The 24630-nt window shown below is 48.3% G+C and overlaps 1 protein-coding gene and 1 long non-coding RNA gene across 2 annotated transcripts in view; one reads left to right on the top strand and one right to left on the bottom strand.

Annotated features, from left to right (window-relative positions):
• Window positions 1-4281, top strand: part of LOC142905413 (uncharacterized) — a 106667-nt gene extending 102386 nt beyond the window's left edge. Inside the window, exon 2 of the long non-coding RNA XR_012929579.1 lies at window positions 1751-4281. This is a non-coding gene — a long non-coding RNA (uncharacterized LOC142905413). The remainder of the gene's footprint in view (window positions 1-1750) is intronic.
• Window positions 4282-13132: 8851 nt separating this feature from the next.
• LOC116954021 (neurexin-1-beta-like) overlaps window positions 13133-24630 on the bottom strand; it is a 558784-nt gene continuing 547286 nt past the window's right edge. Inside the window, exons 7-8 of the mRNA XM_032974412.2 lie at window positions 22679-23052; window positions 13133-13806 (exon numbers count right to left, since the gene is read on the bottom strand). Of these exons, the coding sequence (XP_032830303.1) occupies window positions 13489-13806; window positions 22679-23052 (692 nt within the window). The 3' untranslated portion in view covers window positions 13133-13488. The remainder of the gene's footprint in view (window positions 13807-22678; window positions 23053-24630) is intronic.

Below are 24630 nucleotides of genomic sequence, written 5' to 3'. Positions count from 1 at the left end.
GCAAGCAAAATTATTTAAAAAACCGAGAGCAAAAACCGTTATGTTGCCTTCGATATATTTATTCTAACAATAATTAAATATGTACAACTATACCGTCATATCAATTCTCTTCATCGTGTATCGTTTAAACAAACCACGTGTGAATTAAAGTCGTTTTTTGTTGTTGTTGCTATTGTATGCTTAAACATTTTCGTGATCGAGGGTTAACTTATTTTTTCATTAGTTGTTTTTAGCTCTCGCTTTCTCTCTCTCCCTACAAACATTAATTATCTTATATTGCCGATCGCTACTGTTACTAGGACATCCGCCGCTACACGTATTCGCCCCCCCCCCCCCAAACACCGTTGCGAGGATAGACAAACGTGGTAATAGCACCAATTTGTTTTGCGCCGCAAAAAATAAATAAAAGCGGAGGTGTGTGTGGAGAAGGGGGTTAAAGTGGGCCGCATTTATCACGGGCAAATGAGCTCCAAGCAAATGAGGGACGGGTTTAATATCCGCTTCTGCGTTGAGCCCACGCACCCAGAACAACGCGGCGCCACGGTGGCTAGGCGATGTTGACTCCCTCGCCTCGTATACAGGAGGTCGTAGGTTCGATCCCGAAACCCCTGCTGTATGCGCGTATCTCTCTCTGTCATCATCACGGTGGCTTAGGAGATGTTAACTACCTCGACTGGTATACAGGAGGCCGTGGGTTCGATCTCGACCCTGACGCCTGCTGTATATGTGAAGTTGGCGTGTCTCTCTCTCATCATCATCATCATCACGGTAGCTTAGGAGATGTTAACTACCTCGCCTCGTATACAGGAGGTCGTGGGTTCGATCCCGAAACCCCTGCTGTATGCGCGTATCTCTCTCTGTCATCATCACGGTGGCTTAGGAGATGTTAACTACCTCGAGGGTTCGATCCCGACCCTGACGCCTGCTGTGTATTTGGAGTTTGCGTGTCTCTCATCATCATCATCACGGTGGCTTAGGAGATGTTAACTACCTCGACTGGTATACAGGAGGCCGTGGGTTCGATCCCGACCCTGACGCCTGCTGTGTATTTGGAGTTTGCGTGTCTCTCTCTCTCCCTCTCTCCCTGTAGTCGCGTGGATTTTTCTCCGGGTCCTCCGGTTTTTCCCTCCACATTTAGAATCAACATCACGCCTTGGGATCATTTGGCTGCTATCAATTCCCACGCGACGATGAGCCACTTCGTTGAGCTATCACGTGAGGCTGGGTCGCTTCTGACAAGACGAGCGATGTAGCTCAGTAGGCCTTTAACTGGTAAAAAAAAACCCAGTGAAATCGCCGTCATTTTCATCTCAATGTCTCCCCCACACACCCACGCCGCGTTATGGCGTTTGAATGAACGGGCGGTGCTAAATCCGACCAGCAGGCGTCATAACGGCATGCGGTGCCAACCACACGGTCTTGTCATCAGCAGTGGATACCCGATCAGAGATTATATAAAAAAAAAGGTTTGGGGGGGAGGGGGGGGGGTTGGAATCTGAGAGCCCTGTGGTTTATTTCACGCACCACGGATCTCCCTTTGTGAAAGAGCCGCGCAAACGTGGCTAAAAGGGGCCCGGTCGCACGTGACGCCAATCGAATCAACCCAAACTCCCAAACGCGGACGATACTCAAACCCCCTCACTTGCACGCGTGCTCGCAGCGCGACATCGCGCCTGCCAACAATCACCGTCTATGATAAAAAAACGTCTTTTTTTCTTTCCCCCCCCGCCCCTTCATTTGTTTTCCTCAGACGTGTTAATAGGGCCGGAGTTCGCTACGCACACCCGCCACCTCCCCATTGAACCGCTGCCTCGTGGGTTCACACTGAGTACCTCGTCCGCGGTGCTCACCACAAGTCTGTTCACGTTTGCAGATGTGTCGAGTCTCTTCCCCCGCCACGGTAAACGAGTGCAATGGCAATAATAACAATACTTTGCAATAAAGCGTTTTGGGTTGGATCGCGTAGATCTAAATGTGTCGTCGTTAACTCATCAACATCCAACGCAGACAACGAGCAAGGTTTGTCGCGAAAACAGAACGTGCCGATTCGTTACAGCACACCGGTGTGCTGGAGAGTAAATTTACAACATTTACGATTTGAGTACGACGTTTCGCTGGTGATTACAACCAGCTTCATCGGGCCAATTTTGCCAGAATTGTGAAGACGTCTTCCCAAAGCCTATGCGTTAAACTAACATACATGTCAACCCCTTATCAGTGCCCTACCCTATTACAGACCAACTCAGACCTTATTGGTCACCCCGTGCCCCTTATAAATATCAACGTTCATCCTACAAAGTCCGATCACAAGGGAAAAACACAAACAGATACGCAATTTTTTTTGCCCGTATTGAAACGGCTGTACGCCGTATGGACCTGAAAGCTAAATTTCCTTGTACAAGAATGCGGGTAAATCGTATGGGTTGACACGGTATGAACTCACCGCTGTGTAATTTCAACGTCGGGTTTAGTTACTTCTGTCAATGGCAATGGACCAATGCAGCCACCCAATACACGTGGCTGGCCTCCAAGTGAATGTTGTAGTTGCTCGCCCAAGGCATTTTAAAGCCAAATTCAGCCCTCGGTGAGGATAACGCTTCAACAATCCCTCACTGATTTAGAGGTTAATGTAAGCTTCGAAATGTTAAAGTTGTTGTGGTATATACAGGATGTTCTTAACATTGCTGTGTGTTTGAGAAGCAAGGTGGTTCGTGGAAGAAGACAACATTTTTAGGGTTTTTCCTCTGCGCAAGTGAGCATTGTGGCAGCACTAAGTAGTGGAAATCCCACGATTACATGGTGGGGCCAGTTTATCCATAGGACAATTGCTATAGACTTAAAAAAGTGGTACAGTACAGTATATACAATAACTGAACGTAGCATTTGTCTTACCAAAGGCTCTATTTCAAAAGTTGTAGTCTTAAAAGCAATTGAGTAGCGTATTTTTAAAGTGTTTTTGAAACAAAGAACCCAAAAAAAATTGTCACGTTTTTAAATATATACACACACACACATCCAAATTTTACAAGAACAATTGGAGGAGTTTTTTTTTCTTGTGTCTTCCTATCTAGAGATTGTTATTCCCCACATCGAACAACAGTCACGCCCTCTTCCCCTCTCTCTCTCTGAGTGCGCAAGGTGGGAGTCCAACCCTGGTGTGAAACACTCTGCAAGGGATCACTGCCAAAACGAGGCCCTTACGCTGTGGCTCACAGGGCAGTCCGTTACAACAACAACAGCAACAGCAACCAAAATAATAATCCGGTTGCAAAATGTCGACAAAGTCGATCCAGGAGCGCTCCGTGTGGTTTTGACCGTCGAGTTGACACTTGCTCTGCTTTTTTGTTGTTGTTGTTGTTGTTATTGTTTGTTTCTCTCTCCCAGGATCGTCTCCTCGCTGAGGTATCTCTCCCCGGGGGAAACCTTGTGTGGTCGTCTTACCGCGGCATCCCGCGTTAAGTCCCAGGGTTTTGTCAGCTACGTGTAGCCCTCCCTCCCTCCCTCCCCTTCCTCCCTCCCCTCCCTCTTTCCCTCCCTCCGCACGATACCGTCCAGTTTGCGTGCGACCTCAGAGGTGGCAACCGAGCTCAGACGCTTGAGAGACGAAAGTCGTTGAGCAGCGTGCGGCTCCGCGCGGTGCCCAGGTAGTGGCGTCATTTGCTGCGCTGCACTCGTCCGTCGGGCTTTTAAAAGTACAAATAAAACACGAACCAGGCATCGCTCGGACAAATGTGCATCCAGGCATAGGCGTGACATGGCGCATTAGCGCCACGCGTGTTACCAACTCGAGTCCGTGGCTCCCCACGCTTCTCTTTTGAGACATCGTTCCATTTTTTTCCCCCCACCCCTTCCTCTGCCGGCGTCCCGACGTTTCGGAGCCACCCGTCGGAGAGCGGCCGCCGGATCGGCGCGAGGGGACGGCGTCGGCGTGCGGGGTCCATCCAGCAGTGGGTAGATCACGGCTGACGATGATGCCGATGGCGACGATGACGAACTCAATCAAGTCCGTTGTGTTTGGGGGAGGAGCATAATAATAACAACAACATCAAGAACAACGCAAGGGCCGCAGCGACTGCCATGTAGCGAGAGGCGTGAGCGGGCAAGCTCCGCGTGCCTGGGTTCGCTGAAACCTTTTCCGCCAACTCGCGCTAATCAGAAGGTGCGGGGTCCAAGTGCGGGCAAGCGGTGTGCCCCGTTTTGAGTCTTGCCGTTCGAATCCCGCCGTGGCGTGAGATCTCGCGGGCCGCGTTTTGTACGGATCGCTCCTCACGAGTCGCGAACGCGACAGAATAAAAAAAAGATGAATCCTCGGGGCCACCCGCGCTCTTTTGCGCCGTTAGAAGGAGCCGCTTCGCTCTCACGTGACGCAGCGAGCCCCCCACCCCCAACTCTCCCTCACCCCCAACTACCCCCCACCCCCAACTCCCCCCCACCCACAACTACCCCCCACCCCCAACTCCCCCCCACCCACAACTCCCCACTACCCCCAACTCCCCCCCACCCCCAACTACCCCCCACCCCCAACTCCACCCCACCCCAACTCCCCCCTACCCCAACTCCCCCCCACCCCCCAACTCCCCCCCACCCCCAACTACCCCCACCCCCAACTCCACCCACCCCAAACTCCACCCCACCCCAACTCCCCCCTACCCCAACTCCCCCCCACCCCCAACTCCCCACCCCAACTCCTCCCCACCCCCAACTCCCCCCCCACCCCAATTCCCCCCTACCCCAACTCCCCCATACCCCAACTCCCCCCCACCCCCAACTCCACCCCACCCCAACTCCCCCCTACCCCCAACTCCACCCCACACCAACTCCCCCCCTACCCCAACTGCTCCCCACCTCCTCATCCTCCCTGGCGCACAAAGACCGTCCGTGAGCAACAACGTCATCACTGTCATCGGTCGTGATCTCAAACAAACCGAACTCTCCTTAGGAAAGTAAAACAAAAATCAATCGTTATTTTGAACTCATCCCTCCAAATAAGAAGGTCAGATTACACGTAAGCCTCCTCGTTCCATATTGTGAACACAGTCTCGCTTGTGCTGAGCCGCATCTCGGGACGCAGTTGCATTTAGTTGCAATGTAAATCCAAATTGCATACCGCGACGTTCATACTTTGGGTAAGCCAATGAGGGTTGTCTTGTGTGTAAACAGGTCGCTATTGTGCACGATTTGAAATTCCACCACTGTCCTCGGAACTGCTGACGAAGATGAGGTCCGGAGACACGTAAAAAAAAAAATCATACCAACAACCGAATCACTCTTAATGCGTCCGATCGCATTAAGCGGCGTTGAGCGTGGTTCATACTTATATGGGAAGGTGACCTGGGAATGCCAGGTGTTGCGGTCTTGGGCTGGGAGGTGGCCATGAAGATTGTGGTACAGCAGGGGATTCTTGAATGTGTCTGTGCGAGGCTCTGCATGTGCGTGCGTTTTCTCCCTGGGAAATGCGGTTTAACCATGCCATCGTTAGTGGCCAATAATGAATCTAAATGCAAGACCCTCGTGAAAGAAAGTCTCTTCAGATTCAGTATGGCTGTCCTGGATAATATAAACAAAATCAACAGGCATAGAGAAAAGTCGGAAGGTTAGGCTCAAATTTCATCCACTTCTTGTTTTTCTAACTTGGTTACATTAAAAAAGCCACCCATTCAATATTTCACGGTTCTAACCCATTGGGTTGTTTGCCATGTTAAAATTGGCAAATGACCAATGGACCAATGTATATTTGACCCTAATTATGACCTTTGCAAAATGGTACGTATATATTTGTATTTCAGAGTGGAACGGCAGGGCAGAGGTTAGCGAACTGCTCTATTAAATACGAATAGGTTAGTAAAAGTTTAACCGGCAGCATCCTACCGGTGCTTTTGGTAGTTGTCCACTGTCTGTGGTTCAGGGAGCCGTGGTGGCGAGATGTTAACTCTCTCGCCTAGTATGCAGGAGGTCATGGGTTCGATCCCGATCCTGACGCCTGCTGTATATTTGGAGTTTGCGTGTCTTTCATCATAATCACGGTGGCTAGGAGATGTTAACTACCTCGCTTGGTATGCAGAAGGTCGTGGGTTCGATCCCAACTCTGACACCTGCTCTATATTTGGAGTTTGCGGTGTCTCTCCCCAGATGGTGGTCGTGTGGATTTTTCTCCGGTTCCTCCGGGTTATCCCTCCACATTTAGAATAAACACGCGTTTCACGTATTTGGCTGCTATAACTTTCCACGTGATAAGCCACTTCGTTGAGCTATCATTTGAGATGGCCAGGTGGCTTCCGATAAAGAGCTACATAGCTGAGTGGGCCTTACCTAGTAAAAAAAAAAAAGTTTAGTTTTAGATTATTAACTCGAAGAAATTTGGTTGATTCCCGGCCACAGCTAACATCAATGGTTAGTGATATCCTAATGGGTTGTGACCCCCCACTAATCCCCCGCCCCCCGCCCTACTTTTCACCAACCCAAGCTGACCAGCACCGAGCCACACTGACCGGCGTGGCGTAGTATGGTCACACAACCCAGATAACTGACACGTGGCATGGGGAGGCCTTCACCCAGCAGTCGATTGACAGAGGCCCTGTAAATTATAACTTTAATTGGAGGTTGATTCGATTAAAGGTTTTACTTTTGCATGGACGCGTGTACGAACACCACGAGAAATGACCCATTGATTAATTTATGCTCATGGGTAAGCGTGCAGCCCTGCCGATAGCTCACTCGCTCACGTCACTGCTGGCGGGAAAGTCCTCCAATGGAGGGAGCCCTCAGGGAGCCCTTCTTAAGAGGGCATTTTTGCCAATTATTCTTCTCTGGCGGTGACGTCTTGGAAGAGATGTGAGAGCGATGTGTATTTTACCCCACCACACACAACCTGCTGTGGTGTTCCCATTTGTACCGCACCTCCGATGAGCGTGGTTGGCTACATACGACGGTTCGGAAGGAGTGCAACATCCACACATACACACCTCCGATTAGCACGGTTGGCTAAGTACCGTGTGAAAGAGGCCCTAGGTTGTGCACTTTTGGTGATTTTGTGAGCATGGCACCCACAAGCTATGGAACGCCTTGCCACTTGAAATCAGGCAATTGAAGTCGGTAGATTTATTTAAGTCTGCTTTGAAACCCCATCTCTTTAAAGTGGCCCTTCCCTCTTTAGTTTGGTTGGTTGTTCCCTGGGTTGTTTTTGTTTCCTGCTTTTCATGCACTGCGCATTGGGATCCTAGTGTAGTGATATAGAATCGGTCACGTAGCAGCATAGCGCTGGCTGCTGGCAGGGAAGGGGATCTGCAGCTTGCAGCAGCCCTGAATGACAGCAGGTCACATGATAGACCAGAGAGGGATCTAGGGGAAAGGTTACGGAAGGGGCACATCGAGAACCCGCTGGTAGATTCCAGAAGGGGGCGTGGCCAGGGGCAGAGCTGGGCCACGCCCCCCAGCATAAGAGGGGCCTCGGGAGGGGACCTCGGGGCTGTCGTTTGGAGTGGGATCCCTGTCGTTGCTGTTGAAGATCGTCGCCTTCATCGCTGTTATCTTCACCTGATATTGCGCTGCTAGACGGTAGTTTGAGTCTCGATTCAGCGCCGTCAGTGTCAGACAGCTAGCGTTGTGTTACGTAGATTTATATAAACGAGAGGGAGAAGAGTGTGTACCAGCGTAGGGTGTGTATTGTGCAAAGGGTGCTTGGTTGAATAAAATAACTGCCTCCAATAACTTGCGTCTCCAAGTCAGTCACTACACTAGGATGGAATGCCGCATTATACATTTGAATTCTTATTTTCACACATGCCTCCGATTAGCACGGTTGGCTATGTGCGGTGCGAAAGAAGTTCAACATACAACATACGTACAACTCGCGACAGCACCCCCTATTTGACAATGAAGTAAAATTAGAAATAAATATTCGGAAATGTATTATTTGGTTCTTTCGGTAAAGTCACGTAGGTGGAAAAACGAATAAAAAATAACAAATTAAATCACGACGTTTCGACAAAGTCACCTACGTGACTTTACCGAAAGGACCAAAGAATATGGATCCTTGCAGTCACGAAAACTTCAAATCTAGAATATTCGGAAATGTATAAAAATAATAATACATTTGTCACTCTATGGTACTATGAGAATAAAATTAAGTTTGTTAACTGTGTTTATTTTATTTGTCAGTTTTTAATGTTAATACTGTATGGTGTAAAATGTCACGTTATCTTCAATATAAAGTGTCTCTGTTGACCATATGAATGGTAAGTTATGAAGTGTTTATAGCATTAAATGGTAAGTTACGGAGGGTGGGATCGCATCCTCATAGTACTAACGTTATAGGTGACTCAATGTACGAAGTTTGAATACAAAGACGAAGCTCCAGGAGGAATCTACAATCAGTATAATGCTGGGACATTAGGCCAATTAATGTGGCGGTGATTAACTGCACGTGGTCTTCACGATCATCCTTCTGGTTGGGGGGTAGCAGCTGGTGAAAGTTGTACGTGTGTCCATTTAACTTCTTTCGCACCGTACGTAGCCAACCGTGCTAATCGGAGGTACACGGCTGGCTACCTTGAGCCATCCCCTAATGCACCGAGCTTTCCTTGGGTAAAGATGACCCAAATACCGTCCTCTATTGTCAGGAAAAAACTCTCACGGATGTGTCACATCTGAATATATATAGGCAATATATATAATGACATGTGTTTTCCTTGCTTGGGGCTATTGGTACAACAATGACTGCACAGCGAATTAAAAAAAAAAACAGCAATGGCGTTAGAATTGGTTCTGCACTTAATTTTGGCAAAATTTCAGCTCTGCGAATGAAATGATCGGTTTGGCCGTCACGCGACAAATCTCACTGTCACGTGCAGAGCGAGTGGGAAAGTGATGCCCACTTCTGAGTGTTGTGTGCCACAGAGGTCACTTGGAAGGAATTGCAATATGCAGGGTGACCCAGAGAGTCAGGACACACACGGTTATATTTATTTTAACAAATCAAATAGGGTTATTTCATTTAATTTAACAACTGTTCAAAACTGGCTTCCATTAACACGAATGCACGCATGAGTTCTCTTTTGAGATTAATTTAACACTTTACAAAAACATATATATTACAGCTTCCTTCTTTAGCGCACGTAGAAACTAATTGAACTCGTTCGTCTTTGGTCAATTTTCTTTCCACTTAAAAATGTTATCTGAAAATTGAAGGAAAAAACCCCCGCGATATTAATAATGATAAAGATTCAATATTAACTTAAAATATGAACATGGTCGAGGTTTTTTTTGTAGCGCTATATCGCGTACAAATGTAATGTGCCGTCAAACCCGCCACTATTAATGTATGAGCTGTAAGCAACACTCTAAGCAAGCGATAAGCAGTGGCGGGTTTAACGGCACATTTATAGTTACGCGATATCACCTAAAACACCTCTATGATAAAGCCTACTACGTGTTAAAACATACAAACAATTAATAATGCTTTAATGCCAGTGTTAAAATAAATGAAACAACCGTTCGTGTTCTGACTTTTGGGCCACTCTGTAAGAAGCGATCATCGCCCCACAACTTTGAAAACTTGGCAGGACCCTCCTGAAGAAAGATTAAAAAAAAAGAGCCACGAGCCTCAGCGAAGCTTTCTAGAACATTGACAACAAAACGAATCCATAATGCAGGGTTTTTTTTGTTGTTGTTAGATCGCTTAAATATACGTGACGTCAAACCCACCAGCACCGACACAGGTTTGTCACGTGAACAGAACGTGCCAATACGCTACTAGGACAGCGCACCGGTTGAGTGTTGGAGAGCAACGCCGTAACATTTACAATCTGGCTGTCGCCTGGTGATGTTAATTGTAATTACTGGCGAAACGTCGTACTCAGGTTGTAAATGTTGTGGCTTTGCTCTCCAACACACCGGTCAGTGCTGTACTGGTAGCGAAATGGCACTTTCTGTTTACGTGACACAACGTTACTAATTGGCAGTGTCGGGTGGTGGCGGGTTTAACGACACATTGATATATTTACACGACCTAAGCCAAAAAAAAAACCTATACTTTGGATGCTATTGGTCGCGAAAGCCTGTGTTAAACTATCAAAAACAAATCTAAGACATTTTCCTTTAAATTTTCCACTTCCATGGGATTGATCTCCAAACACGGAGAAAGGGTCGTGACTACGCTAAATATCCAAAGGCGATAATACTTTGTCTTGTGACGACGGAGGGCACAGTCTGCTGCGTAGAATTGGGGATTTTAAAATTTATTTTGTTGCAAAAATAATGAAAAGGTGACCTAAATAGTGTGCTCCAGAATGTTTTGAATAACTGCCAAGGGTTGTGTCGCACAGCTGAAAATAGTCACACACACACAAAGATCCCCCGTGAAGCCTTTAGAGACTGTTGGGGCAAGTGCTGTTAGCGAACAGCACCTACGAAGGGCGCGTGCACGGCACACGAGGGGATGTGGGTGGCCAGCACCACGCCCGGCCGCCTTTGTCTCCCCAGTGGCGACGTTTACACGCCGCACCAGGTACTCATTCGAGGCTGAGTCGACCTAAGGGGAGGCCCAGGACCGGTTCAGATAATCGTCACCGGCGTTGGCCGTGAGCGGGAATCAAACCTGGGGTTGACGGGTTCGTATAGCGCAGCGTGGTGCTAACCACTACACTACCGCTCCCCATCTACACAGACACGCGCACAGACACGCGCACACACACGCGCGCGTTATTATTATTTTACTTCTTTTTTTTTTGCAAAATATATTTTGATCTATGGCCGAGGCCTTGCAGGAGCGATTTGACTGGCTCGGTGGGATTGCCTAAATTGGCGGGAGTGCTGTTGCCGCAATGCGAACTTGTCTGATGAGGTAATCAATCAGTGCCCACGGGCAAGCGCGTGGCAATTTGTGTTTGCATCCCCTCGACAGCTCAAGTCTGCCAGAGGACGGGGGTCAAAGGGTCACACGCGCAAAACCTTGCAGTCGATGGCGGGCGCTATTGCTGGAGACAAAAAACCCCAAGCAAAAAAGCGTGGGGGCCCCCAAGAGGCTCAGGGTGGACCCCAGATTCGGGAGAAGACGAAACAAACCCCCAGGCATTCGCCAAATATCAGGCCCGAATTCACATCCACGTGCATACAAAATCCAACCAACATAAAATCGAATGAATCAATCTCATCTCTATCTTGCCTGTAGCGTCATTATCTCATCTCACTACATCTCTCTTGTCTACATCTCTCACATCTCACTACATCTCTGTCTTGTCCTACATCTCTCTCACATCTCACTACATCTCTGTCTTGTCTTACATCTCTCTCGCATCTCACTACATCTCTGTCTTGTCTTACATCTCTCTCGCATCTCACTACATCTCTGTCTTGTCCTACATCTCTCTCACATCTCACTACATCTCTGTCTTGTCCTACATCTCTCTCGCATCTCACTACATCTCTGTCTTGTCTTACATCTCTCTCACATCTCACTACATCTCTGTCTTGTCTTACATCTCTCTCGCATCTCACTACATCTCTGTCTTGTCCTACATCTCTCTCACATCTCACTACATCTCTGCCTTGCCTGTACATCATATCTTCTGCCTCACTCGGGAGTTTACAAATTGAAAGCGGGGAGGGTTAAAACAAAATTCCTGATGAGAAGGGCGGGGGGCCCAATGGGCTAGCACCCCCAATCATTTACACGCACGGATGTGTGCGCGCAACACACACCAGCCGTATGTATGTGTGTGTATGTTGATCTTCTTTCGCGCCGTACGTAGCCAACCGTACTAATCGGAGCCGTGTGAGCAAAAAGCACGCGTGGTTTACCCGCGAACAATCGCAACACCGCGTATCGGTCGGGTATGCGGATCATGCACACACCTGCTCAGGTAGGGGCGCACGAGCTCGCCATCTGTCTTTGACACCTGCGGGAACGGCATCTCTACCACTTAAAACTAAACTATGAACATTTTTATTTTATTTTACCAGGTAAGGTCCACTAAGCTACGTAGCTGATTTTGAGAAGCGACCTGGCCACAAAGTGATAGCTCAACGAGGTGGCTGGTCATCATCGCGTGGAAAATTCTCACAGCGAAACACTCGAAACGCATGATGTTGATACCAAATGTGGAGGGAACAACCGGAGGACCTGGAGAAAAATCCACGCAACCACTGGGAGAGAGAGAGAGACCATGCAAACTCCAAATAAACACAGCAGGGTCGGAGTCGAACCCACGGCCTCCTGCATACCAGGCGAGGTAGTCAACATATCGCCACCTACGGCCTTGCTAGTGCATTGCCACAGAAGGGGACGTGGGGGGAGATAGGGCGGACGATGAACGACGTGAATGATGCACCGCGTTCGGCTTGGGGAGGTGAGAACGGCAGAGCAAGAAGAAAGTAATTTCATCCGTGCAAAATAAAAAAAAGAGAATTGCCCTGCATGAACTACGCCGTTCTGGTGGTTGCGCAAGACGGGGGCAGAAGCACTCAAGGGGCAGCTTCGTCGTGAAGCGCGCCGAGATAAAAGATCGTGGGAAAATAAATAATTGCAGCACTTTGTGTTTCTTAAGAATGTGCCGTCAGGCGCAGTAACAACAAACAACAACAATAATAAAAAAAAAATGCCAATTCCTCCCGGCCGACACTCATCCAACACCCCAGAGAGAAAGAAAGAAAATCCCGGCTTAAGTTATTGGGTGCTTGCAGCGCATATTATTAGTGGCGGTGTATAACAACAACAGCAGCAGCAGCAGTAGCAAACAAGAGGGACGGCGATAAAGAGCCAGCCTCTAATTCTTCATCCGGCGGCTAAGTATGAGAGAGCGAGGGTTCAGGCTTTTGACGTCTGCGGCGACACCTGACGCTTTGGCATTTCCCGGTGCCCTCCCGCCCTTCAAGCGGTCGCACAATTCGGGCCCCAAAAGTTTGACGTCGTTCAAAATGTTCACGGTCAACTCTGTCCATCAGACAAAGCCGCACACGTCGCCTGCATGTGTCCATGCCCCATCCCGTCCCCCTTTAGTATCATCCCCCCCCCCCCCCGCTCTGCCCCTCAGACAACATCGATCGCACTCCCGCCCCCTTCATCGCTTTCGTCCAATTTTAACCATCCCTCGACGAGCGACAGCTTCCCCCCGCCCCCTCCTTCCCCCCGCCCCCCGTCGCGCTCACACGCCTGGTTTAACCTCTTGACCCATCTCCGGTCCCGCGCCACCCAGCAGCCACTTCGCTCGCGTGCCGCATACCACCTCCAACATCAGGTCCAGCAGGTCCAGCACCACGGACAGTTTCGGTGGGGGTGGAGTGGGAGGGGGGAGGCGGGCCGGGGGCGGTGATGCGTGGCACCCCCTGCTTGTGCGCACACCTCCCTCCCTCCCACTATTCCGAACATTCCCTGGATATTTCCACAGCGGGCCGATGGTGGGAAAGGGTGGGGGGGGGTGGGGGGGGGTGGGTAGTGGAGGAGGGAGAAGAAGAAGGTAGGAGGAGGAGTGACGGGAAGGCGGGCTTCCATCTTTAGACAAAATACTCCTTGTCCTTCCTGCACGGGCTGCTGGCTCCAGTGTTTGCGGGCGACGCCTTGTCTCCCTTAGCCGGGGAGCCGCCGGCGGCCGTTGCCGCGCCGTCGCGAGTCCCCCCGCCGCCGCCGCCGCCGCCGCCGCCGCCGGCCGTGCCGCCGGGCGTGCCGTCGCGGCTCTGGTACTTGTACATGGCGTAGAGCAAGATGAGGATGCACAGGGCGGCGGCGGCCACGATGCCGGCCACCATCCCCGTGGTGCTGCCCGACTCTGGCACGGCCTCGGCGACGCCCGGAATTCCCATGGGGTCCTCGGCCTGTGAGCGGCAACGGGCGCAGGGTGGGGTGGGGGGGGGTGTTCGCTTCCGTGAGGCGTGCGTACGAACCCGAGCGATCGGCCGCACGGCCAAATCATCGCGGTGGGTCCCGTCCACCACCGGAAGGCGCAAGGGGTTCAGCGTTAAGTTTATTTGGAGAGGTGCAGCGCCGCTGTTCTTAAACAGACATTGTTGCTGTTACTCACTGCAGAGAACTGTAGCGACACGAAAGCAACGCTACGATAGCTGTCCCCAAAAACGTGCCACAAGCCCTCCCGCGTGGCCGTTTGCTTCCAATTCCGTTCGGAATCGATTAAATTCCGTTCATGGTCGATTCCGTTCCGATGATATTACACATACGTAATCGGAAACGAAATTGGAAGAAAAACTGATGACGTACACGTGCATACACGCACGTCATCGGAACGGGAAAGGGTTAATCACCGCCTCCAACCGCTTTGTCCACATCTGAGCGAGCAGTTGTGCAACAGTGACGTGTCTGGGCATGCCCAAAGTGTCTGGCCATGCCCTCAACAGCAGAGATCCAGCCCATTCCTGGTTAGCTCCATCTAATAAAAAAAACTATATTTATTTTACTAGGTAAGGCCCACTGAGCTATGTAGCTCTTTTTCAGAAAAAAACCTGTCCACAAACGATAGCTCAACGAAGTGCTTATCATAATGTGGACATTTATAGCAGCCAAATGCTCTAAAATACCTTTTGAAGACTGTAATGGCCAATCACCATTCGCAAATGTGTCACGTGATGAACACATTTCTACAAATCGCCGAGCAAATTGATGGTTAGAAGCGAGTCTGTCTCCACTCTAAGCAACTGGTTGTGCAACTAGTTGCAGAGACGTCCGCACGTGAGTGAGGCAACACATTTACACAACAGATCGTTCGGGTGCGGACCAGCCTTTGCTGGTCCGTGAATGCATCGATCATGAGGATATATATGGAGAATTTCACTTCAACTTGGTCAAACGATTGTGTAGTGCACGGGGGCCATGACCCAACGACTCATGGACAACAACACATTTCCTCGTCAGTTTTCTCTCCAGCAGCTGTTGTCTTCTAAATGTTTAAAATGTTAATCTTCATAAACGGATATTTCCGATCAATGTGTTTCAACCACGAGTTGCTATGAGGAACTCAACGTAAACTGCAATTAAATTTGGATTCCTAAGATTGAGCAAAAATGCCCGAGACTAAAGGAAAGAGGATGAGGCTGCAAACAAAAAAACATACTCTGATAATATATGCATTGTCTTTGAAACTGATTGGTCCACACCAGAGACAACTAGGCTCAAAAGAAAGCTGTCTCTGGTGTGGACCAATTAGTATCAAAGACAATGCATATATTATCAGAGTATGTTTTTTGTTTGCATTATAACCACAAGTATCGTGGTTAATGCAGACATGATTCCTTGTAAAAGGTTTCAGTTTGGTGTTTTAACATCTCAACACCTGTTTTGTTGCCAGAAAAAAGGGGAAACCCTGTTCTAATCAATTACATTTCTTCTTGAGCAAAACAACTTTCCTGGGAGATGTGAAACAGTGGCACGTGACCGGTAAAGTTGAGGGCAATGAACTGACAATCTGGGCTTAATTATATGGGGAGGATACTTTTCTTAACGAAACAGGTGGACTTCTCCACAAATCTGGCTATCGCCTGATGAAGATAGTTGAAATTACTGGCAAAACTTCGTACTCAGATTGTAAATGCTGTGGCTTGGCTCTCCAACACATCGGTGTGCTCTACTAGTGACGAATTGGCACGTTCTGTTTACGTGACAACCCTTACTAGTTGGCTGTGTCGGGTGGTGGCAGGTTTTAACGACACATTTATATAATTACCCCAAAAAACCCCTCTATTATGCATGATATTGGTCGCAAAAGCCTACGTGTTAAACTAATTTCCCTTGTTAGCAAAAGACACTTTTGTCCCCCGGCAGAAAATAATGACAGAATTTAAGCTTCTAATTCAAAGCCTGTCTGTTGAATAATTACACGAAGCTCTACATGTAATCTTGATAGTAACTTTATATCAACAGATATAATTAGTTAGATTGCAGAGCGCAGCTGTTGCGATGATTATTTTGATATCGAGAAGTAAAATAGTTTGAACGTGGGTCAATTATTTGAAATTGTGCACTCAAGGTTATTCCAAATAATTAATTCTTGCTGTGCGATATGATTGCCTTGCACTATATACGTAACGTTTGTTTTTAATTAATGGCCAAATCACCATTTCTTCGTGTTGTAAAACACTGTGTAACAAATGATTTTTGTTCCTGGGTAGTAAGTGTTGTTTCCTAATTGATATACTTTTGAGGCATAAGCAATTAGAAAATACCACTTACTACACAGGAACAAAAATCGCGTTATATAGTTAAATCAATCCTACACATTACTTGATAATAATGGAAATGTCAATTTCATTCATGTTTTCTTCCACGTTGGCTACACTACTGTAACATATTTTTGCTATACCTTCACCTCCTAGGGCCCCTTAATTATAACGAGCCTTGCCACATTTGTAAGTTTGCTAATTCAAATTCTCGTCAAAGACCAACTGGGCCCATTAATATTATCACCACCACCATCACCACCATAATCATTGTCATCATCCCCTCATCAATACACTAAGAGCCAATTTGTAAAATGTTAACACTGCCAAGTTCTGAGCCAATAGATTTGAAAATTCCGTACGACCATTTCCTGGCCACATTGCAAGCCTAGGCCTGCAACACTCTCACTATTAACTACAAAAACTCACGTTCAAGTACTAACCAGGCCCACCACCGCTCAGCTTTGAAGATCTCACGAGGTCAGGCACACGAAGAGCGTTTCGGTCATAGGCGTTTAGAATTCTCTGTTATTGTGAAATGAAGCACTTTAGAGAAGATGGGATTAAAAAAAACATTATTGTGGATAAATACATGTCACCTTGCGCTGCATTTACAATCACAGTGCGTGTGTTGTGCACGCCTTGAAAAAAACACAAGTGCAGAGGAGCAAAAAAACACAACACCATTAGTTGTCACTTCACCGTTGTAATGGGTGAAAAATTACTAGGCCCTGAAGCCCGCGGGGGAAATTCTACATTCCTATGGAAGGGGCAAGCGTATCCATGCAAAAACCATTGTTGACATTCCCCACAAAGTGAAACTCTTATTTATCGACCTCTGAGGGACGATGGGCTGAGTGAACCCTCAAAGAACACTTGAAATTCGCAACCTTTCCATTGTGAGCCGTTTCACCCTACCCGCTGAGCCACCAGGCCATCATAAAAATTATGTAGATGCATTAGGGCGAGACGTTACCTCCCTCGCCTAGTATGCAGGAGGTCGTTGGTTCGATCCTGACCTTGACGCCTGCTGTATATTTGGAGTTTGTTTGCATGTTCTCGTGTTCTCCCCGTGGTCGCGTGGATTTTTCTCCAGGTCCTCAGGTTTTTCCCTCCACATTTAGAAACATGCATTTAGATTATTCGGCTGCTATAAATGTCCAAGTGATAAGCCACTTCGTTGAGCTATCATTTGTGATAGTCAGGTCGCTTCTGAAAAAGAGCTACGTAGCTCAGTGGACTTCATCCGGAAAAAAGGTTGGAAATGCTGGAAATTTCAAGAGCAACAATCATGGAATGTTATTTCGAATGATCAGAATAGTAGGATCCATTTTCCCAAACCACCTTTGCCTGCCCCGCTGCCTTGTTTGGGCAACTGGCACAGTTTATTATGTATGGCATTTCAGTTTTATATTGTACAATGACTGGGCAGCAGACCTGAAAATCTATTGTCTAAGGAAGGCAGGCTTGTCGGAGTCAAAGAGCCTGCCTCTTAATCCCAAGGTCCACTGGTTTGAGCCCTGTGCCACCTAAATGATTTCTCTGAGACGTTTTCAAAAAAATGCTGGCCTGGACCCCTCAATGTCACACACACACACAAAAGTGTTTGTGAGTCTGGCCCAATTGTGTTCCTTGCACAAATAGCTAAAGCTTTGCAAATACCCCCCACTGCCATTTTATAAGCATTCACATGACTCGATTTATATTGTTAAAACTTAATTCCAACCTAACCTGCCACCACCTTCCTCCATGCGTTGTTTATAAGCTGTCATAGGTTTTTTTTTATTTATGCGGTATTTTCAGACCCTTGCTTGTGAAATTACACAATTCACTTCTCCATTCCAAGACTCCCATCTGCCTCTCCGCTACAGCTTTTACCCTGGTGAAGCCTAAATAGCCTTAATTATTCAATCCACATCGCGCGTGGTGACTCAGACCATTTTACTTATCTGAGTCCTGACATGCTGAGACGTGTAATTTGTACGATATCCTAATCACGAGATCACAGGACTGGCATGATGTGAAAATGGATGTAGGGTGTAGTGCATTGTTCTAACAAAGAACAAAAGAAAGAAACGCCAAGTGTGTTTAAAGAGCTCGCCAGTAGTTTCATCAGAACCTGGGCAACGCCATTGCCATAGGATGTATTATATATTCTTATAACGTCATTCTATTTGACTTGTTTTTGTGTGTCTAAATAACTGCCTTTATGAGTATTAAACAGCCATATTTTTGTGTACAATGGACAACTCGAATACACACGGCATAAAAAAGATGCACATTCAATTGAATTGCAATTAGAACTGGGCTTCACAATTATTGAAGTAATCGATTACGCTGCCGATTACTGAGTCGATTGCTCGACGAATCAGGTGACTGGAAAATATTTGTTGGGGGGAAAAAATAAAAGTCTCGCACCTGTCGTCAATCATGCCGCTGGACGGGAGGTGATGGGCATGGATTGATGATGTAATCGGCATCATCAACGATGTCAGCGACATCATCAACGACGTCATCGGCATCATCAGTGATGTCATCGGTATCATCAATTATGTCATCGGCATCATCAACCGTGTCACCCTTGTAGGGGGTTTCCCACCTTCGAAGGCAGGATGTCCGGGCAGCTGACATTTTAAAGGCACACGAGTAATGTAATGTCAATAAATTAGCCGTTTTATAAATGCCAATTAATTAACTTAATTGACTGATTGTGCCAGCTCCAATTATAACGCAAGAAACAGCGTGCGCATACCCTGTACAGAGCCAACGGCATCTGCTATAAGTTCGCTCGACTCCAGTTCACGTGTTTTCCGCCATAGCAGACCAAGGTCTACGGTCCAAGCCAAGAGTCGACCTCCGTTCGATGGAAGGTCGCTCCTTCTCTGCTGCAGTCTACACCTCCCCGTCCCCAACTGTCTGGAAATCCGCTCCTCTCGCCATCCACGTTGTCGAGACCGCGCCTCCCTCTGTTCGAGTCCAACCGCGAGGACTTTTCGCTTACACCCAGGGATGGAAATAAAACCTTTTCCGCCCGGTGGCCATCCCTTTGGTCACTGCCCAACCGCCCTCTGCGGAAAACATCGCGGCGTAGTAATTAGGAAGAGTCCTGGAAAGTGCCGGTACTGCGTGTGTTTTGGAGTTGCGTCAAGACAACTGCTTACACCTCTGACTAGCTGTCTCTCTCCTCTGTATTATTATTCATTAACACATATGCTTTCGTGACCAATATTATTCATGGTAAAGTTCCGCTGGTGATTAACAACCGGGAGGCTGGTCACAGTCACCAATGCAATGTCAGGGTTCTCATATTCTAAATGTTGTGGGTTTGCTGTCCAACACACAACCGGTCAGTGCTGAAGCAGTAACTAATTGGCACGATTTGTTCACGTGACACACCTTACCTGATTGGCTGTGTCGGGTTTGGTGGCGGGTTTAACGACACATTTACATTTACGCAATCCAACTGAATAAGCTTCATTATAAATCATCATTGTTGTTGTTGCATTTGCTTATGGTGGCGGGGAGGCAACTTAAACATTTATAAACGTGAACAGACTTGTGGTAAACACCGGGGATGGGCCTGGTGTGCACACGTGCGTGAGCGCACGAGGAGGGTCTATGGGATGTGCCAAGTGTGAGCATTGCAAACTCTGCCCTCTTAAAGTCTGAAAATCGCTTGGGACATAGCGAAACCGAACTTCCCTAAAGTCATCGAACTGTAGTAGAATTCCTCTTAAAGGCCACGACTATAAACGACGCATTGCTTCACGATGGGCCTCCACGGAGCCCAATGTGTAGTGTATTGTAGTGTATTGTAGTGTATAATCTCACACAGCTTAAATGTCGTGATCTAAGCGTGGCTTCTTCCACTCCAGCGCTGTCCTCCAGACAGGCTCGTCCCTTCACCTGATGAAGGCCGCTTGTGTTGTGGCCGAAACGTCGTGATTATTGTTGTTTTATTATTTACCTACGTGACTTTACCGAATAGAACCAAAGAGTATAGAAGTGTATTGTATAGTACTGTATAATGTAGTGTATAGTAGTGTAGTGTATAGTAGTGTAGTGTATAGTAGTGTAGTGTATATAGTAGTGTTGTGTGTAGTGTATAGTAGTGTAGTGTATAGTGTAGTGTATAGTAGTGTCTAGTAGAACCCCTCTCAACGGCTACCCCTGTTAACAACTAATCGCTTAACGACAGGCCTCCATAGATCCCAATGTGTCCGCTTACTGATCATTCTCCAGTTAACGACTGGCTATTGCAGGTGTTGTGATGTAAATGGAGTCACTAGGGCATTTAGTGCCAGCTGTCACAAGAGTGGAACTGTGCGTCTTCAGAATCTCTCTGGCACCAGAGTAGGTATGGCATGGATGCGGGGCCTAGGGGGCATGATTCTGGTGACGGTCAGAGAGAGGGCAAGTAGGGACGTGACAGTCTTGGTGAACCCGAGAGGGCACGTGAACGGGACAGGGTAGCGAGGGGGCCCAAAGGGTGGCTTGAGGGACACATGATGCTCGGTCAAGAACCTTCTGGTAAGATCCAGAAGGGGCGTGGCCGAAGGCGGAGCGAGGCCACGCTCGGGAGCATAAAAGGGAAGTCCCCAGAGCAATTGCGGCTGTCTGCTGAAATGGAATCCGTCGGTGCTACGTCTCTTCGATCTTTGGTCTTTACGGTCGGCATAGTGGGTTAGGCAGTGTGTTAGCTGACTCGGTTATGTAGTTACCCCGTTGTGGTCTAGTAAACCAATGTACGTTTCTGTAGTTACCCTGTTGGGGTCCTGTAATAAATGTTTCCTCCAAGTTCAAGTGTGTGCCTCCGTAGAACCCACTACACTTGTATCATAATATTAATTAATGCATTGATTAACCATGTTTCTTTTAATAGTATGTGTTTTATAATGGCGTTAGTGCCGTTATGTATTAATATGCATTGTTTTAATATTATAAAGTACGTTTTTTGGGTGAAAAAGTGTAACTTTTGATGCTATCTGAACGAATTAAGCCTTTAACGTGTATTTGCTATACTCGCTTAACGACCAAATCACTTAACAACAGGTTTCATGGAACCAATTACCGTCGTTAAGAGGGGTTCTGCTGTACGTCGCTTGCCAATTTATCGCGCGTTACACGTGGTAAAGCGGCACGGGATGATAATCGCCGCACGCGGATACGCCTGTAAATCGAGCCACTCAACAATTTGCCACATACTACACACGGCAAACTGACGTGCAATTCTTCACGCCTCGGGGGAATTTAGCGGAACGTAGGAAGTGACGACAAGGCATCGGTGGTCATCATCTGCAGTGGCCGCGGTCGACCTCTTGACCTTGGCCTGTGAAGTCTAACCGGAAAAACCCCACCGGTATATATCAGAGCTCACATTCCCGACAGCTGGAGGTGGTTGATGAGCCATCAGGGAGCCGATGAGCTGTGGAAAAGCGTGCCGCAGCTCAATCAATCGATCAATCGATTGACATCTCTTTGCTGGTCCCGCAGCGATCAGTTCACCAGTTTTTTGAGCAATAACCACCACCCCATGACCCCAGGATTGGCAATAACTACACAAGTATTGCTATGCTGTCGTCAAGATCCTTAAAAAAATATACTTTTATTTTGATATTTCATGGTGACTCTGGGATCAATGACAACCCAAAATGTTCAATCCGGTGACAAAATTACCCAGAATGCACCCGCAGCACTCTACAACACATGTTTTATGCATGGTGCTGAGTATATATAAACACTCAATAATTGGCTGAAAACATCTTCACCACATAGATGACTGCAGGGCTTGGGAAATTGTTGGTAGTGGTGGCTCGCTGCCTGGCTGATGCTGCCTTCCAGCTCGTTGTGGTTCTTCGGAGATCATGAGCGATGCAATTTGCATCTCGCAATAGACTACACTCCGTAAAACTACCATTATTTAAACAATTTTTTTTATTTTACCAGGAAATGGTCACTGAGCTACATATAGTTATCTTTCAGAAGTGACCTGGCTATCACAAATGAAAGCTCAACGAAGTGGCTTGTCATCACCATGTGGAAATTTATAGCAGCCAAATGCTCTAAACGCGTGATGCTGATTGTCAATGCGGAGAGACAAACCGGAGGAGCCGGAGAAAAATCCATGCAACCAAGGGGGGAGAGAGAGACACGCAAACTCCAAATATGCACCAGGCTTCAGGGTCGGGATTGAATCCACGACCTCCTGTATACCAGGCAAGGTAGTTAACATGTCGCCACGGCGGTGCCCTTAAAACTAAAACACCGTCACCCGTAGCACGGCTTACACTTGTATGCATATATGTTGAACTTCTTTCACACCGTACGTAGCCAACCGTGCAAACCGTATGGACCGACGAAGAGCAACTCCGAGCGATTCGGAGTTGCTTGAGCGATTTAGCCGTTCGCTCACTGTGCGTGAGCGTGTCCATGTGTGTGCGTGCGTGAGAGCGTGAGAGTGAGGAATAAGAAAATGGGTAGGGCCCCCCCCCCAGCCCTACGCCCCCCCCCCCCAGCTCACCTCGACGCCCGCACGTCGCACCGTGGGGAAGGTGGCGTTCAGCTCGCCGTAGCCGCGGCCCTCTTCCCCGTCTTCCGCCGCGCCGTGTGGCGGCTGCTGCTGCTGCGGGGGCTTGGCCTCGTGCGGCTTCACCTCGTGCGTGTTCATGTTGCCCACGTGTGGCCGCTGCGCCACGGGCGTCAGCGTGGGCGCGACGTGGCCCGCCGTGGGGCCGGGGGGGGCGCCCGTCGACGGCGGCCGCTGGGGATCTCCGTCACCGCCGCTCCGACCTCCTCCTCCCGCATCGCCGCCTCCTCGTCGACCGCCGCCGCCGTCCCATCGAGGAACGTGGGTCCTGTAGCTCCCCTCGTAGGTGGCCAGGGACATCGTCTTGCCTGCGCACAGTGACGCAGAGCGCCGGACGTTGAACGATCGCGCCGAGGAGGAGGAGAAGGATTTTGCGGTGTCTCCGACGTTTCGCTCCACGCGCCGTCAAGAAGTTAACGCGGTTCCTGAAGAACCTCCCGAGCTCGCGGAGCAATGAGCCAGAACATCGTGTGCAGAACGATGCGCGGCACGAACCCGAAAGACACATCGGAGAGAGCGATATTACTAAACAAGTTCAGAAAAATGGGATTACGCAATGCTCTCGAACATGCGCTTGTATCTGGAAATATTCAAATGTTAGTACAAAGGGCGACAGATAGCTAAGTGCAGTTTGTATATTTGCAAACAGCCCATTGGGATGTTTGGGTAATGCCACGAATGCGTGTTAGGTTTCACGTGGGAGCACACCAGCGTACCTGGAGAAAAACCAATCACGCACAACAAGGGGGAGTGGGTTTCCGAACAGACGAAAATTCAACCCATTTGCTGCGCTTGCCATCTTCTGGTCACTTGTCAGCCCGCGACTAAAACAACCGGTGTTCCCAGGACATCTACCGCTGCACGTACCAAGCCAGGATGTTATCTGCTGAGCTTCTGAGGACCAACGTGATCAGACGTACTCGGGATGATTTGCTCCGAGGCTTGATGACGATGATGATCATGAGGCCTCCTTTGCTAGTACCAAAATATAATAATAGGTTTTTTCCCCTTTTTTTCTGGCAACAAAACTGAAACCTTTTTTACAAGGAATCATGTTTACATTAATCACAATACCTGCAGTCAGAATGCAAACAAAAAACACACTGATAATGTATGCACACTCTGATAATGTATGCATTGTCCTTGAAATTGATTAGTCCACACCAGAGACAGCTATCCTTAGAGCCTAGTCTCATACGGTGTTCGACCAGATGACGCCAAAAGGCGCACAACTCAAAGACAATGATGATGTTTGATGACGTTGGAATGATCTGGAGCAGGAAAGGGGATCCATTCCTTAACATTACACGGGCATCCAGAGTACCGTGCGGGCAATCTAAGCTCTGTTAGGTGATGATAATGATCACGATGATTGGTAATGATGATTATGATTTATGATGATGGGCAAAGCGATAGGAATATAAAAGTAATCAGTTTTCACAGGAGCTAGCCCTCACTCCCTGTAAGCCGCAATCACGTCAGCAAGGTTTTAGCTCGTTAGGGGCTTCACTTGCACACGTGTGTATGTGTGTGTATGTGTGTGTATGTGTGAATTGGCACAGTAGGGGGGCACAGGTGGTGCATCGGCCAGCCACCTCAGTCAGCCAACCCATGGCACCTGCTGGTTCCGTCCCGTGGCCTCCTTGCCAGCGGGCGGGGACACTTCACGTGGCCTTAACGTGCACGTAGCCTGGCACAGGCGCCGTGGTGACGCCACTGAGTGGCGAATGGCGGTTGTTGTTGTGAGAAGTTATGGGCAGCGGTAGGGCAGTGGTCGTGTCGCGGTTAGCGTGCCGCGCCTACGAACCCGGAGACCCGAGTTCAATTCCCGCTCACGGCCAACACCAGTGACGACGTTTATTTGAACCGATCTTGGGCCTCCCCTA

The sequence above is a fragment of the Petromyzon marinus genome, chromosome 53 (assembly GCF_048934315.1).
Source record: "Petromyzon marinus isolate PM22_M1 ecotype Great Lakes invasive population chromosome 53, UKy_Petmar_22M1.pri1.0, whole genome shotgun sequence".
NCBI lineage: Eukaryota > Metazoa > Chordata > Hyperoartia > Petromyzontiformes > Petromyzontidae > Petromyzon > Petromyzon marinus.
This window is presented reverse-complemented; position numbering and strand designations above follow the sequence as displayed.